This window comes from Sphaeramia orbicularis, chromosome 9 (genome assembly GCF_902148855.1).
Source record: "Sphaeramia orbicularis chromosome 9, fSphaOr1.1, whole genome shotgun sequence".
Lineage (NCBI taxonomy): Eukaryota > Metazoa > Chordata > Actinopteri > Kurtiformes > Apogonidae > Sphaeramia > Sphaeramia orbicularis.
Window position 1 is genome coordinate 26735955 of NC_043965.1, and position 16568 is coordinate 26752522.

Genomic DNA, 16568 nt, shown 5'->3' on the forward strand with positions numbered 1-16568 from the left:
TTGACTTAGGCAAAATTCTCTGAAATTTATTCCATTTCTGTATAGAAATCTGTCCATAAAACAGGAATTTTTGTTTATCACAACTATTTATCACCACTTGGAAATGGAGGGTGAAACCAGAAACAAACCTTCAAAGAGAAACAAATATCTCTGAACAATACTGTTTTGTTTCACAAGTTAGCAACAAACTAATCTTTACAAATCTAGAGTAATAAATATTATTAGCAGGAACAATGCTATAAAACACAAACATTTTCCCAGACGTTAGCTCTGTACATCTGACCATCTCACACACACAAACCCACAGGAACATACACATAACCCCACACAAATAAATCAAATACATATTGGAAATACGAGGATTGCTCTCTACATACTGTAATGACTGACTGTAAGAGCACCTTTATGTTACTGCATAGAAAAAAACAGTTTCATAATACAAAAATAAACTAAAACTTCAGCTACAAGAAGGAAAATAACGCTACTAAAATCTGCAGGGAGATGGATTTAACCCAATTAATGGAGTAATGATGTCTGGATATGATATGGACAAAAAAATCTGATAAGAATATTTTTATGAATTGGAGCATCAGGATCATCGGGCTCTCAGGACTATGTTTGCTGAGCAATCCTTCCGTGTCAAGGATCATAACTCAACTACTGAATAATTCATAAAAAGCAGGAATGGGCCAACACAGGCAGACATAATATGTGCTGAATGTCTAGCTCTGACTGGCCAGCAGAGGATAAAAGAGAGGAGCTGGCTGATTGGTTACCTCTGAATGAATGAAGGGTGTGATTGGTCAGCCGGGGGTGACTGAGAGGACAGTGGTGACAGCTGTGTGATGCTGAGTTGTGCATTTACCCAGAATGCAGTGGAAACAGTGTTTACAGGTCTTTCAGCCTGTAGCATGGTCTAAAGTGTTTATCTCCATGTGCAGCGCCTGCAGCTACTACTGCCTGTCTCATTGGAAATTAACTCATAGCGTTCTTGAGCTGAGCTGACATGGGCTATACATACAAACACACACACATGCACACACAAACAAATGCCTTTTTTCCATCACTGAGACTGAGCATGGAGCTGTGCTTTGCTCCACTAAAGAGAGGAAATGTCTCCCTCAAGCTCTGCTGTGAGAGCTGAGATCATTTTAATGTGACAGTGGGTCACAATTTACATCGCTCACAATGCAGAGACTAGGAGTCACTGAGAGGGAAACAGCCAAGTACTGTTCACGGTCTGGTCTTAACAGGGCTCACAGTGCAAACATTTGGATGACACCAGTCTTTGGGGTACGAAGAGACATTAAAGTACAACTTTGATGTTTATTGTGCTGCTCTCTCTCTTTTTCTTTTTTTAACGCAGAAGCTTCATGAAGTTTGGATTAACCTTGAACAATCCACTGCTTCGTCCAGCACATCTGAGAAACACGAGTAACAGAGGAGATCTGTTCACACAGCACAAGATTACACTTTTCACAATTATATTACAAAGGTATTGTCATAATTATCCTGTATATGGTGCAGCATCTGTCAGAAATCTCTGTCCATTGATCAGTCTTTGTACGTCCTCTGGTGTAGTTAGGAGGCTGCACTCCACTCAGGAACCCCACACCGGATGTGTGTGTGAGTTTCCAGTGTGTGGTAGAGAGGCGGGGACAGGTTGGGGGTGTAGCGGGGGTACTCTCTGAGAGGGGGGCTGAGCTGCCGGCTGTGAATGTTTTGGGAGCTCTGAGCTGCAGGTCCGGAGCTCTGGCTCTGGTATGGGTCGTGAGTGATGTGCTCCCCCAGATGTGGAGAGCTCTGGTGGGCTATGGCACTGAGTCGAGAGCCCTGAGGGCTAGAGCTGTAGGGGGGGTGAGGAGTGTAAGGTGGGTAAGGGTCCATGGGCGTCATGGCAGAGGGGAGTGTACAGGTGTATGACCAGGATGCACAGTTGAGTTCATCCAGTCTGGACTCTGAGCCGGCGAACATGCAAGCCTGACGCTGTCCCATGTCTGAGCTGTAGGGGGAGTCAGTGAGACCCAAGACTGCATTATTTGGTAACCCTGGTGGAGGAGGAGGAGGGTAGGAGGAGGGGTGACAGTAAGACTCGCCCTCACTTGGAGAGTTCCCTGTGAAGGCTTTTTTATACGGGTGCTGGCGGTTTCCTGGAGAACAGTTTTCCTCCACTGCAGGAGAGACAGAGAGAAAATATAGTGTTGATTTTCCATTCAGTGTTCATTAAAAAGAGGAGCTGGGAGAGTTCCAGCTCTGGATTTCCAACTTCTTTCTTTACACAGTTCAAATGGCTGAGGTGGAAACAAAATGTACATGTAAAATACTTTTTAGAATACAAATAACATTAACCACAACACAGACACGAGGACAATAGGAGCAGTTTAACCATAAACTCACAAAAGAATCAAGAATACATAAGATTTTAGCAGATTAGTCATCTAGCTGTGTCTGAGTTTCAAGAAATATTTCACAACATAGATAAATAAAATGTTCTCTGAGGACTGAGTTCAATTGGGTAAAAATAATTATTTTTGTGTTTTGCCATTAATGAAAAAAATGGTGACATTTGATCTATGAATGTAAAACGTTTGTACCCCTTTGAGGGCTGTGGAGTGTCTAGTTTGCACATTTTATAAAATTACTCTGCATTACCTTCATGAAGCATCCCAGGAAACATTATGTCTCTATGACTTAGCTCAAAAGTAATTCAAAATAATTTATTTGACTGAAGTCGAAGCATGAAAAAACTGAAAAATGTATCTTTTAAATTGCCAGCACTTATTAAGTTATGTGAAATTAATACCAGCCACAGTGCAATTTTAATTCAAATGTTTTTTTTTTGTTTGTTTGTTTTTTATTTATTTTCATAAATTTACAAAAACATACTCAAATTCTCATTTGTCTTTTTTAATCATGTCTCAGTACATTAAAAGCCTTGGCTCTGTTTTATCTAAAACTACCTACAAAAAGAAATCTCCCCTTTGCCACGCTGCCACTGCAGATTTGTTCTTAAGGACTTACCTGATTGGATAAAGGTTAGATAAATGAAATAAAAATGAAAAAGAAACTGCAACAAATAACTTGTTTAAAAATTAACACAATTCACCATGAACTACTCAAACAGTTACAGCCCAGAGAAAGATTCACAGTTTCAGAGTTATCCACGCAAAATATGAAAAAGTAAGAATGAAACTTCACAGTTCCAGTTATTGCGGGATGAAGGTAGAATCAGGGATGTGTAGCTGCAAAATGTTAACTTAAGCGGAAAAAAAAACAAAAAACATTTTGCTTCTTATGCAGTGGAATGTAGGTCTGATTTCTTTTTATTTTAGGTGTAAGACATATATTTCCTTAAAAAATTTGCCAGTACAGTCAAGCAGAGTTTCCAGTTACCTTTCCTCTTGGTGCAGTGGTACAGCTGTGGGTGCTGACTGTGCTGCAGGTGAGGGTGAGACAGGGTGTAGTGGGTGGGTGGAGCGCTCAGCATCTCCTGTGGACTACTGCTGTTCAGACCGTTCTCACAGCTGTAAGGGGATCTGACGCCCTCCGGTGAGCCCCGCAGCCCACGGCCCTCCATACTAAAGGGACTCCCGGCTGAGCATGATCTTTGACGGACAGTGCTGCGAGGGACCACAGGGTAGTCTTTACTGATGAAGACCATGACAGGAAACAGAGACAGAGAGGGGGGTTTAACAACTACAGCAACAGCAACATTTGAAACTGATTTTGTTATGGCCTCGAGCGTATTTAGGGCTGGAGACTGAACTTCAACAACTTTTTGGCACCAACTAAATTGCTGTTTTGAAGCATCAAGAAATGTCTTTACATTTTAGTACCTCAAGAGAAAATCTCACTAATTTCAACTCATGCAGAATGAACAGAATGCTAATAAAAATGAGTAAACCCTGAAAGAGACATTAAGTCACAGTAAACAAGCTTAATTATTAAGTTATAAAACTGCTTTCAGTACATAAAAATGCAGAGCTAAAAATATGTGCTGTAATGTGTATTTGAATTTTCTTTACATCAAATTTTATATTTGTAGCAAAAAATGTTCATACACTGATGCCCATAAAGCTGGATTAAAAATGTTTTTGCCTCTTCTCAGGGAATGATTGTGACAATGTGATTTATTCTTGGTATATACAGTGTAACTGGGACTCGGTATGTAATCATTGCAACTGGTCAAAGGTGATTATTGACGTGTATAAATAGGATTCAAAAGAGAAATGTGTCTTAAAACAAAATTATTCCAACGTTATGGGGACAGTGTACTGTATATATCATTTTTTAGAACTAGAATTAAAGCTACGATTTCATACACAAATTGAAAATCAATCCAGAGCAATTTAAATGTAAATCTGTTTTTTGAGGGTTCTTTTTGTGATTTATATATTTTATTCTCAGAAAAATATACGAGGATATTCTGGCTAGTTTGTCAGTTTTTAATTATTTTTTTAACTGCCTGTTTTCAGAGCCGAAATATTAAAATATGTGCTGTAATGTGTAATTAGTGTAATTTTTTTGTGTATTATTTAGAATCAACCACAAACTAAAATTTACTTACTTATTTACAAACTAAAAACAAGCCACAGAACAATTTTAATTTCATCTGAATCAGTATTTAAAATTGTCAAATGATACCAAACCCCTCAGTATATTACACAAAAAAGCATTTCCTGACTCTGTAGGTATTCCCGTTCTGCCTGGTTGTATTGTTTATCTGTGTGTTTTCTTTTTCCTCTTTCCTTCTCTTTCAAGTCGACTTAGCCTTTCTCGGTCCTTTCAGCTCTGATCTCTCTCTGTACACACTGCCCTCTTGATGAACTCTGTGGTATGTAGGGGACAGCAGGCCACATCTCTCTGTCTCTCGCTAAGATAGTGACACACACTCGCACAGCGCGCGTGCACACACACACACACACACACAGTTTGTGCCGCTGTGAGATAATTCACCACTCTAAAAATAAACATCCATCCATGTGTCACTTCAGATAGCCTCCTCTCCTCTCCTCTCCTCTCCTCTCCTCTCCTCTCCTCTCCTCTCCTCTCCTCTCCTCTCCTCTCCTCTCCTCTCCTCTCCTCTTTTCTGCTCTCTCTTTTCTGTCTCATTTAGTAACAGCCTCTCCTATTGGCTTCCTAAAACCTCCAAACCTCTGTCTGACACAGTGCTTGAATGGAGATTAGACCCGCACTCAGACACCGACACCATGTAGGGTCATCAGCTGATTAGTGGTGACAGCCTAAAAAAAGCATCAAAGTGATATCATTTATCTATCGAAGTATCACAGACAATGGCTGTGCTCATTCAGTAAACAAGGTTTCAGACGGATCAACCTTCAGGTGACAATGGCTCAGATCTCTTTATGTCACGTGGCACCGCTCACACACACGTTCATGTCTCAGACCATATGCACCCCATCATAACAACCCTCGCTTCAGGCAGGAAAGGACGAGAGAGAGGAATAGAGTCTATGAATGCTCACACAAACCACAAACATATTCACTCATGAACAAAGCTGCACTCACCCCTGTAGCTTGGCCATGCGATGCAGCTCATTGTCGTCGCTGCCTCTGAAGCCCTTAGCGAAAGGATTATTCTCAATCTTCAGCTGCGTAATCTAAGGATAAAACATACAAAATCCTTTAACACTGACACGTGCATAATACTACAGTTTCATGCACATACAGTCACATAAAAAAGCATTCAGTTTGTAGCAGCCGTCCACATGGACTCAGTAGTTTACTATTAGTCAGAGGCACTGTTAGGGCCTGCAGATGTTAAAAGCAGCTCCGTGCTGAGGCTCTGGGTGAACCAACATTCCTCAGCCACTGACGTTTCTGACGGAGTGGACAGTGTTCTCGCCAGCTGACACAGAATAAACTGTTTACCTAAACAGTCGCCAGGTTTAAGGGTTTCAGGCCAAAGCTTTTAGTGCTCCAAATCTAGAAGCTTTGATGTTAAGTCTTCAAACTTTTCTCAGTGATGTCATGGAGGGAAACCTTTGTGTTGTGAAGGATTTCATTTGGCTGCAGACTGCGTTCATCGAACAACGGGCAAGTGGACTGGACATCTGACACAGTTAAGGTCTAAACAAACTTTGAAGTGCAGATAAACCCAATGCCTCAATAATTAGAATTTAAACAGAGAAAATATTCAATAATAAAAAGGGTGTCTGTTGATCATGGCTGTAAAGTTTTGGGAATTTTCTCTGAAAAAAATATTTAACTCAACACACAATAAATAACTCAGAAAATTTACACAGTTTGATCCTAGTATCTAAATGATCAGTATTCGAAGTGGAATGTCTACTACAACTAATAATAATTGTAGTAGTAATAATGGTAATAGCAACAACAACAACAACAACAACAACAACAATAATAATAATAATAATAATAATAATAATAATAATAATAATAAATTTCAATTCTCTGAAAAATCAAAACACACAAAGAACTGATTTTACATTCAACTTACTATCAATCAGTGATTAATTGTTAATGCTCTTTGATGGTTCATGTGCTTGTCTATTATTATGCAGTAAATAAATACACAATTGCATTCAGAAGACATATTATTTATCAGGCTGATCCCTTTCTTTAATCAACAAATTTTGCAAACAAGATATTCTGTAATAAAATGAAGAAATGCAAGAGTCGTGGATCTTAAGTTAAAGTTTAAAATGAATCTGTTTATGTAATTTATGATTTGTTATGAAATGTCTTCAGATTAATGCGGCTTAAAGCTTTAGCAATCTGTCTTTCTGAACGTCAAGGAAACTGAATCAGCCAAGATCAAGGCAAAGAAACAGTTCATTACGGAGCAAGACTCTCACACTCTCACATGTCCTCAGTCACACACATGCTCACATGTGCGCACACACACACCACGCTAATTTATTTTTGGGTGTGTTTACAAATACAGAGTATGCACACATAAACAAAGAAGATGCAAATTGGCTTTCTGGATACAAAATACGGGCACTTATACAAACAAAAAAATGCAAGTGTGTCTGTCCGTGCATATGTATGATGTGTGTGTGTGTGTGTGTGTGTGTGTGTGTGTGTGTGTGTGTGTGTGTGTGTGTGTGTGTGGGTGGGTGTGTGTGGGTGTGGGTGGGTGGGTGTGTGTGGGTGTGGGTGTGGGTGTGAGAAAAGAGTGTGTGCTCGGCCATATGTGGAGGCAGAAGTTTTAATAAGACCACTGATCAAAGACAAAGGTTTGCAACTGGTGTCAATGGTTGCATAGCTGACAGAAGAACAGATCTGATTTCCTCACATATAACTTTGAATACTATTTCCATAATTGTTAAAATGATTATGAAGTAACCTACAGCCTCAGACTGCAAATGTAGACATAATGTTCAAACACAACAGAGTATATCACTATTGGATCTTTAATATCTTCACAAACCTAAAGTTTATGTGCTGTAGTTTTTTTTGGATGTGAAGTCCATGTTAAGTCCTACCTTGTGGTTCTGGTAGGATGTCACAGCAATGAAGGCCGTCTCAGAGAAGACATGGGTGCAGAAAGCCGTATTTTTTGAGCCGAAGCCGTTGTTCTCGTCCGCCTTGACAATATGGAGACGGGGCTGGTATTTGTGCATGGAGTTGAGTATTATCTGTGCAAGAAAGAGATTTACAAGGTGAGGCTGAATGGCCTGTCATGTTTTCAGAAGAACACCTGAAGTCAGGGTACCTATATTTCTTGCCTGACATGAACAGTTTAGACATGGATTCATATTACATGGATACAACTCATGTAACTCAGGAGACAGAGGAAATTAATAATACATTTGGTTTATTTGGCTCCAGGGGACACAGCCAAGGTTTACAAAAATACCAATATCATGACTGCTACACACAGATTCTTAGATAACAACTATTGCCTGGTTTAGCTCACACAATTACTGGTATAACAGGCTATAGATTTGTTTTATGAAAATGTACAACAATTTAAAAAAAAAAAAATTTAAGTATAATAACACTTGTCCACAAATTTTATTTATTTTTTTTAGAATTTATTTACCTCAGAGATTAAATGTGCTACAGACTTTAACAAGTTGAACTGGAAAACAAATTGTTGATGTTTTCAATGTGTATAATAAAGTGTTATTACACATATATATTGGTTTATGTACATTTATATAACAGATTTATAAATTTTCCGGTGGAAAGAACTGTAAAGTGACTGCACTGTAATGTGGAGACAGTGTTTTGAAGTAGAATTAGTAGCTTTGAGACAAATATTTCTTTTAAGTAAAACCCATACTCTCATTAATTCTCAGAATTTCACATTTTGACCCAAAACTGCATATTGGAAACTACAGCCAACCAGCATTTGGCTTAATTTTTCTTTATTAGTGATTCAAGCTTGGTAAAGTTTCAGTACTTTTGTTCTGGATTTTTTTTTTTTTTTTTTGTAAGTTCAGACCAGTATAATATTGCAAAAGATTATAGACACCATTAGATCTGGCATGAAAGGCAATTATTGCCTAAATCAAATGAGATAATCTCTTATTATTAGTCTGGTTGGTCTTCAGTAAATACAATACTGAGGATCTATACACATCAGCTACTATAGAGTTTGCTTTTCAAGTTATTTTTTCTTCAGAATCCACCAAAAAAATTGGCTTTGAGACATTCATGTAAACCTATGGGGGCTCTGTGCATTCACAACACAGCCTGACACAAACTATTTCCCACGACACTGACATCTCTTCAACTGGTTTTTAATTGGACCACGTCCCCTGTGTACGCGCACGCACGTCCGCGTTTGTTTATCCGGCGAAGCTCAGATTAATCGCAGTGACGTGCATTAGTTTAAGGCCAGTGCAGTCATAGAATAATATCACCTCTAATTTAACAACACCGGAAACACTGCGTGACCCTGTGAGTCTGACGCACAGCTGCGCGCGCAACACAATACCTGCCTCGCGACCACCTGCCTCAGTTCAGCGCGCGGTTGAGCTGGGCCTAGTGGGCTCGCGCTGTCATGCTTTCCCGTAGACGTGGCGGGAATGAGAGTCCGTTCATCGGAGTGTGAAGTGCTGCCGCCGTGTCCTGATGGTGATTTGTGCAGTGTTGTGATGTCTGCTGAGTTATATTCAGCAGAACGAGACGCATGTGCTGCCAGCTGAGGGCACGTGGAATGGCTGCCTCCGGTTATGCCTGTCTATCTGGACCCATACCTTGTCCAATTATTCTTGTTAAAACAAAACACAGCTCAGGATTATTTATTTAAAATGTGTATGGTGGCTACTTGCCGGCTAACACGCCCCGTGGGTATGTTTTGGATTCGGGTGTTTTACGCTCCAGTGTAGGGTTTTATTTTTTAAGGAATAACCCAAGAATTTCGACTAGAATATAGCCACTGATTCTAGTTTTTATTTTAGGTCTATAGTTCTAGTTGTGGTTTCAGGAGGAGTATCCGGCGTAAAACTGCCACCAAACTAACCACTAGTGTTGGGATTTAAAATATCCATCCATCCACCCATCCATCCATCCATCCACCCATCCACCCATCCATCCATCCATCCATCCATTTTCTACTACTTATCCGGGGTCGAAGGCAAATAAAAATATTCTTTATACAAGGAAACAGAAAACTCCACATTAACTATGTCATAAGACGGCAGACTCACATGTCCAAAGGGGTCCAGGTGGTTGTTGGTGAGTTTCAGTTTCTGGAAGGAGACGAGCTGGCGGCTCCAGTGCGCGCCGGTGGCGGGTGAGTCCGGATGGACATACAGCCTGCCGGGCATCGCGGGTTCTGCTTTCCCCGTTATGGACCTGGACGCCCAGAGAAAGAAAAGTAGCAGATGAAAAATACGGTGAGTCGTTGAGGCTCAGTGGGGTCAAAGTGTGTGTCTGTGCGTCCGTGGATTGTTCCAGCTCCCCTTAGATGAGAAGGCCCATCCTGCCCTGCCGCCGGCTGCACAAGACCAGTCTGGTGTTTTAATGAGACTACACCAAAAATACACCAAATCATCCTGTATTTACACACAAATCACATCTGGACATGGGTCCGAATAAACGCAGTCCTGTTTGAGTTTTAGCTCAGACTATCTGCTGCGTAAATCACTAAACAAAAAATATTTACAAGGACCAAAATTTGAACTATACTACTCTCGGTCACCAACAGTTGCGTCTAATGACTAATTTTGTTTTGGGAACTGATTAACCCGATAAGAGGACGGAAAAAGAGGTGATTTTTCTAGTGTTTACCGTGTAAAACATCATAGATTTAATTAAAATTACAATAAAACCTAGAATAAAAGTTACTGCAAATTTGATACTTTAATAGCCTACACTATAATTAAGCTATAGACTATAAATACACTGCGGATAGGTGTATTAAAGATGCCCCTAGTCTAGAATGTGGGCCAGTTTCCAGTCTTCGAGGTTTAAAGGTCAACCTGGGTGGCATAATATGAAATAAATAAATAGGTTATGATTAAAGAAAAAACATCATTCATTAAAAAAGCGCCTGCAGGCCACACACCGACTCCATTCTGTAAACACCGAGCCTCTATTAGCTCTGCTGGGACTTTGTGTCAAAATAAGTTTATCCATAACCCAGTCTGATGCAGACATGGTCTGAAGAGGCAGAGCCTTGATGGATCTCAGTGGGACTGTGTGTAGTAGTCAGTGGTCTGCTCACATCTACGCGCAGCTGAAGGAGAGATTTTAATCCAGTCTGTGCCGTGTGTCCGCCCGGTGAACCCTTTATACTCTGATTTTACCGGCGGGCAGACAAGGGGGGAAATACTGGGAAGTAGGCCATCCCGGTCTGCAAGAAAGGACCCGACCTTTACGCAGTGCAGGAAGGGATGGAGTAGAGGATAAACCGGGGAGATTTAAGATTTATAGAAGTGTCTTAGGATGCTATTTCTGATGGTAATTCAGTGGCCTGTTTCTAGAACCTTGTGCGTAAATAAAACAGAAGATTTACACAGGAATTAAAGGAAAAATGTTAATCTCAAATATGCGCATTTTGTATATTTATAGCTGTATCATTTCATTCACCATTAATTTTTTAAGACCATTTACTGATGTTTGAATTTAATATTAATAGATCTGGGTGTATCATTTGCTAGCTGATCTTATATGTAAACTGATACGTACAGGCTGTTATTCATTTACGAATATAAAGGAATTTGGATTTATTTAGTTAAGTTGCATATACGAACCATTTGTTGTCTGCAAATTTGTAGCGGTGGTCATCTCCGGGTACAATATCCATGAGGAGTATGTATTTGGTTTTAGGGTTGAGCCCTGTGACCTTCACCTTGTAGCTGGGAAACATCCTCCTGCAGGGAATCATGGACACACACTATCACTATGAACCTTCACGAAAAAGAACAAGGAAAAGTTTTCCTGAAAAGCACCCAAAGGCCCTTTTTTCGTCTGAGACACACCACACCCCGTGGGCCTCGCAGCGCGTACACTGCGTATTTTATTGTCTTTTTGTCCCACGATTCACTGAAACTATCCCGGTCCATTCACGCCTGACCCAGCAGGTTATTTCCAAAGGGTTGCAGAAAATAAAAACATTAATTTATCACAGTAGCTCTGGAGTAACATTTTATTTATTCCACAGTGAATTATTCCCTCCTCCATACCTTCCAGCTTTAGTGATGATCATTTCAGTTCCCACTTCATCAAACTTCGTCCACAGCTCCCTGTCATGAAGAAAAACTTTGATTCCTTCCATCCCCTGCAAAAAATAATAACAGTGGTCACTAGACACAATAAAGAAGCATTGAGAGTAGAAAGAAAACACATTATGAAACAATCTATTAGGCTTAAAATCAGATTTTATATAAATGTAATTAGGATACTCATTTAGTCATTATATCATTTCTGCATACTGGTGCATTAGGTGACCGAGTTACTCTATATTACAATAAATTCAAATTATTTTGTTTTCCCAGTGTTACCTGCTGACTGGACGCAGTTTGTGGAGAAGCTGGTGAGTTTAAAGTGTAGGAGTGATTTTCTTGTTTGGGTTCTTTTGGTGAATCCATGCAGTCCGAGTCCGGACGTTCTGGGAGGCCGAACTGGTCTCCTCCGTTTGCCATGTCCTACTGACACATGCAGAGGGGTTAGGACTCCATTATATACATCTGCTATAGTTAGAAACAGATTTAGAGTAAATGGGTCTCTGAACACACACAACCTCATTTATATAGACTAACATTTGATAAGAAGTTGTTTTCTCATTGTGGATTTTTTTTTTTTTTTTTTTTTTTTTTTTGCCAGTGGGTTGTTTTCACTTGAATAATTTATTTTGAGGTTTGTCTGGTAAACCAACTATTCTACCATTCTGCCTCATAATTACACTTAACATTCTCGTACGTTTTTGCAACAGTAAGTGAAACCTTTAGAATATTTAGTCAATCAAAGCTGTTTGACGGTTGAGGAATAGTTCAACCACACATATGCAGCAGTGTTGTCCTTTATTAAACGTGTACACCTACTTTAACACTGCGGTGACAATAAAAATGGCTAATCAATTGTCTTTGCAACATACTAGTATGAAAATCCAATTCATTCCATCACATTAGATTACATTACATTGCAGTAACTTGGAGTGAAGTGATCCAATAACCTAATTACAGGCTTTTCTACTAAGGAGTCTAATCAGAACCTAAACTTGAACTTTAACGTTGTTGTTGTTGAAGTCGACAGCAGGCATAATTTCCCATTGATCGTGAAGATAGGCTGATATCATTAATTCAGTGCAGAGGCAGTATTATCCAGGGGTCATATTAACAGCATAAATAATCATATCTTGTATTTCAGCTTTAATGCATGCAGATAACCCAACTGGAGCTTGAAATCGCACACAGTGTTGGCAGCTGGACTATAAACAAAAGTCTACATGCTGTTTAGAAATGCAACACAGTTTTAATGTGCCTATCTGTGACATTAACGAAGTCCACCACAGCCTGTGTCTGGCATGTGCGTGTGTGTGTGTGTGTGTGTGTGTGTTCTGGATGGCCTCTCGGAGGGCCTTTACCTCAAACGCACTGCTCTGCCTCGCTTGCAGAAAACACGCTCATGCTGCCTCTGCGCGCTGTGCAGTCGTGCCCTTTAATTTCACCGTCTCCCTTTAAGAGATTATTCATACAAATCCAGCTGTCCAAATGTTTCGATGTGGCTTCTCAAACATCCACCATATTCCTTGTGCAGCTTTGAAATACCATCGGGTCGCTAGACGGTTGCTGTCCGCTCCCCGGTGCGTTGACCGCGGCTTATCCGCTCCGCTGCGTCCCGTCACCGCCGGCTACGCGGAGGCTGAGATCCTTTCAAAGCGGTTAGAATTTATTTCCCATTTATCTCGCTCGTCTCCTCATTGGCCTCAGCGCCAGCCCTGATCTGAACCCCGCTCATCAGATCGTTCATTACAAATGGAGTCAGGTCCGCCTCACAGATTCCGCCCTCCCCCTTGCGCACTCCCCGCGTTCCCATAGGTCTGCACGCTGCATCGTTATCTGCAGCCCAAACCGTGGCGGTGACACGGGCCAATCACGCACAGGGTACACTGGGCGCGCGTGCACGTGTACGCAAACACAAGGTTGATGATTATTTATTTCTTTCCAAAGCTTTAATTTACTGTTGTCTGAGCCCTGCAACATTAATACCTTATATTATAGTCTCTCATTGACAGACACATCTGAGTGGGAGCTTATTTGATCAAAATCGGACTTACGCTGGAAAAAAAACCCAAACAATTGTGTGAGCCAATCTGTGTCAGTGAAAAAGCCCCATTATTGGAATTTAAGCATGCATGAAATTTGGGAAGACGAATATAATACAAATGAAGGTGCATGGGTTTATTTTTCTTGTTTATTTTGTCCTATTTATTTAACTTTGGCAGAAGTCAATGCTCAGTGCCATTTAGACCATGTCAATAAATGACAAGTTAAACGATTTGGACCACTGGTGGCGTTCTGACATGTAAAGAAAGATGCTTTTGTTATCAAATGTATTACCAGAATTGATAAACCCAAATGCAAACGTGAGTTCATTTCCGCACAAGATAAAATCCATACAGGCCTAGTCACACACACACACACACACACACACACACACACACACACACACACACACACATATTTTAGATTATTGACGCGCACAGATGCAGCAGCAGTGTCGGTTTGACGCGAGCGCGCATCACTTTGAGTGGATTACAGTAGATGCTGATAACTAGAGGCATCCAGAGTTGAAAGTTGAAGGGGTCATCAGGAGGTCAGATCCTTTCAGTACCAGTTTGTACGACTTCCACGGTCGCGCGTCCCGGCCTCTAGTCCCCTCCACGCCGTTTACTGTGACCACAATGTGCCAATCTATGTTTGGACTGGTTTATATTCCGTATTTATTAATACAACAGGCCTGTGGTGTTGACTGTGTTAATTTTATAAAGGCTTTTAGCAGATGTAACTCGGAAATTATGGAAAAATTATGGTGGTCTATATAGACTATTGATATATTTTCAGTACAGACCAGTTTCATAGATATCAGTACAAGAAGAGAACTGCTCAGCGTAAAACACTCACTATTACGAGCATGCATGAGCCAATATTTCGGTCACCGGAGCATCTTCAGTGCAGGTTCTTACCATGTTAAAAGCCCAAATTCCGCGGTGATAGACGTCCCTTTATCAGGAGCTCGGTGAGGCTTCCTCTGTGAACAACGACAAGCAGACGCTGCAGTGAGAGCGCGCAGCCACAGTGTGTGTGTGTGTGTGTGTGTGTGTGTGTGTGTGTGTGTGTGTGTGTGTGTGTGTGTGTGTGTGTGTGTGTGTGTGTGTGTGTGTGTGCGTGGACCTATCAAGTTTCCAATCTGATAGGCCTATCAGTTTATTTAACCACCACGCACGCCTTGTCCTGATTTAACGTCAACACTGTGAAGTGTGAGGTACTGCAGATAAATTATTAATGTTTACTGTGATGAAATGTTGGGCTTTAAAAACACTTAATGTCACACTAAGCTTAAACAGTAGTTGTAGTTTAGTTTAACTTGACTTTATAAGAATTAAGTGATGCAACTGTTAAACAATGGTGGTAACAGGATGTGTGGATGTGTGGATGTGTGATGGTTTGCTTAAGACACTTGGCATTTCGCATTTATTCTTGGATCTGGAAAAAGGGGAAAAAAAAAAAAAAAAAAAAAAAAAACTAAAACAAAATTTTAGTCAAAAGTTTCCCCATTAAAAAGACTGCATCTAGAAAGGAAAAAAAAAAAAAAAACCCTGAAGAAAACTTGTCGGCTATTTCAACGCGTCGGCAGGACAAAGATTCAGGCTTAGTCTAATTGTCTGAAAATAAAAATTTCCTTGTGTCTGGAGTGAAATCCAAACAGGCCAAGTTATTGATTTGTACTTATTTTAACTATAAATTCTGAATATTTTTCCAAAATGACACTCACTTAAAAATCTATTAAAAATCTTTCCTTCAGATGTAGAGGAAATAGTCATGATTCACAGCGTTATTTGCTATAGTTCGTCATTTTCCTTTATGAAAATTGCTATAAAATAATTTTAAAAAACATCAGTGTTTCTTGTTTGATTTTTTTTTTATCTATAAAAATATTTTTAAAATGAATTTGTTCAGTTAACATCGATCTTAACCTCGGAGTTAACAAATGTCTTCAACCAAACTTCTCATTACTAAACGCTGAAAGTTCTAAATGTCTACATTTTAGTCTGTAACTAAACATGCGAAATCATTCGGACAAAGTTCGGTTTGATGACTGTGTCCGACTGATGTAAAACGTCGGATTCGTTACTTGTTGATAAAACTGACAACAACGTTTTTGGAGAAATTAACTTTTTTCTTCTTCTTCTTCTTCTTCTTCTTCTTCTTCTTCTTCTTCTTCTTCTTCTTCTTCTTCTTCTTCTTCTTCTTCAGCAAATATGAATTATTTATCAAATCAAATAGTTAGGCCTGTTTTATAATCACTTTGAAAAACAATCTTTCATCCTTTTTATTATAAAGCCTGGAATATGTAAGCTATAAAGTAGGCCAACATAAATCTAAGTTAAAATTATAATTAATGACACTTTGTAAAGTCTCCTCTGCGTTATGATCTGGAAGTAATATTAGTTGTAACATAAATGTTTAATTATGTCTGGATTTGACTGCATAATTTAAGCATTTCGGAAATGTATTTGCCTGCTGTATATTCTTTACTCAGTGTTTATATGACTTATATGTCAGGTATATTGAATGAATATATTACTACACATTAAACTATATTTTTCATCTATATTGCTGTTAGTCTTAATATATTTACTTCCATATAAGCACCGTTTAATTTTACCTATTGTGTCGGATTAAATCACAAGAACAAAATATGGAATGAAACTCGTCCCTTAGTTTTTGCCCTGAAGGCGGAATAAAAGTGAGAGGTGAAGGTTTCAATAATACCTGGAATGAGGTGGTGGCGGCTGCTCTGCTCATTATTGTCCCATCCTGGCTTCAGCTGACTGGATCCTCTGTTCTCTGTCTGGAGGAAGTGGTGAAGGGGTCCCAGACCTCCTGCACTCAGCAGGTCTG

At 39.8% G+C, this 16568-nt stretch overlaps 1 protein-coding gene across 3 annotated transcripts; it reads right to left on the minus strand.

The window, feature by feature from the left end:
• On the minus strand, window positions 1-16526 carry tbx5b (T-box transcription factor 5b). 3 transcript variants are annotated; one of them, XM_030143413.1, is made up of 10 exons: window positions 16440-16526; window positions 14630-14694; window positions 11946-12089; window positions 11628-11722; window positions 11196-11315; window positions 9648-9795; window positions 7473-7625; window positions 5530-5621; window positions 3394-3647; window positions 1-2171 (listed from the first exon to the last, which is right to left on the minus strand). In XM_030143413.1, exons 2-10 carry the CDS (start codon window positions 14630-14632, stop codon window positions 1582-1584), a joined length of 1599 nt encoding a protein of 532 aa, XP_029999273.1. In that variant the 5' UTR covers window positions 14633-14694; window positions 16440-16526; the 3' UTR covers window positions 1-1581. The 3 variants fall into 3 exon arrangements, with proteins under 3 accessions (XP_029999273.1, XP_029999275.1, XP_029999274.1); XM_030143415.1 differs by lacking the exons at window positions 14630-14694; window positions 16440-16526 and adding an exon at window positions 13028-13455 and having other exon boundaries at window positions 11946-12092; XM_030143414.1 differs by lacking the exons at window positions 14630-14694; window positions 16440-16526 and adding an exon at window positions 13028-13453.
• Window positions 16527-16568: the final 42 nt, after the last annotated feature.

What these genes read in the sequence shown, in the direction of transcription:
- tbx5b (XM_030143413.1), bottom strand. An exon ending in AAATTTGCAGACAACAAATG is followed by an intron (nt 9,796 to 11,195) that starts GTTCGTATATGC and finishes CTGGGCGTCCAG; the next exon opens with GTCCATAACGGGGAAAGCAG. An exon ending in CGCATGGCCAAGCTACAGGG is followed by an intron (nt 3,648 to 5,529) that starts GTGAGTGCAGCT and finishes GGTCTTCATCAG; the next exon opens with TAAAGACTACCCTGTGGTCC.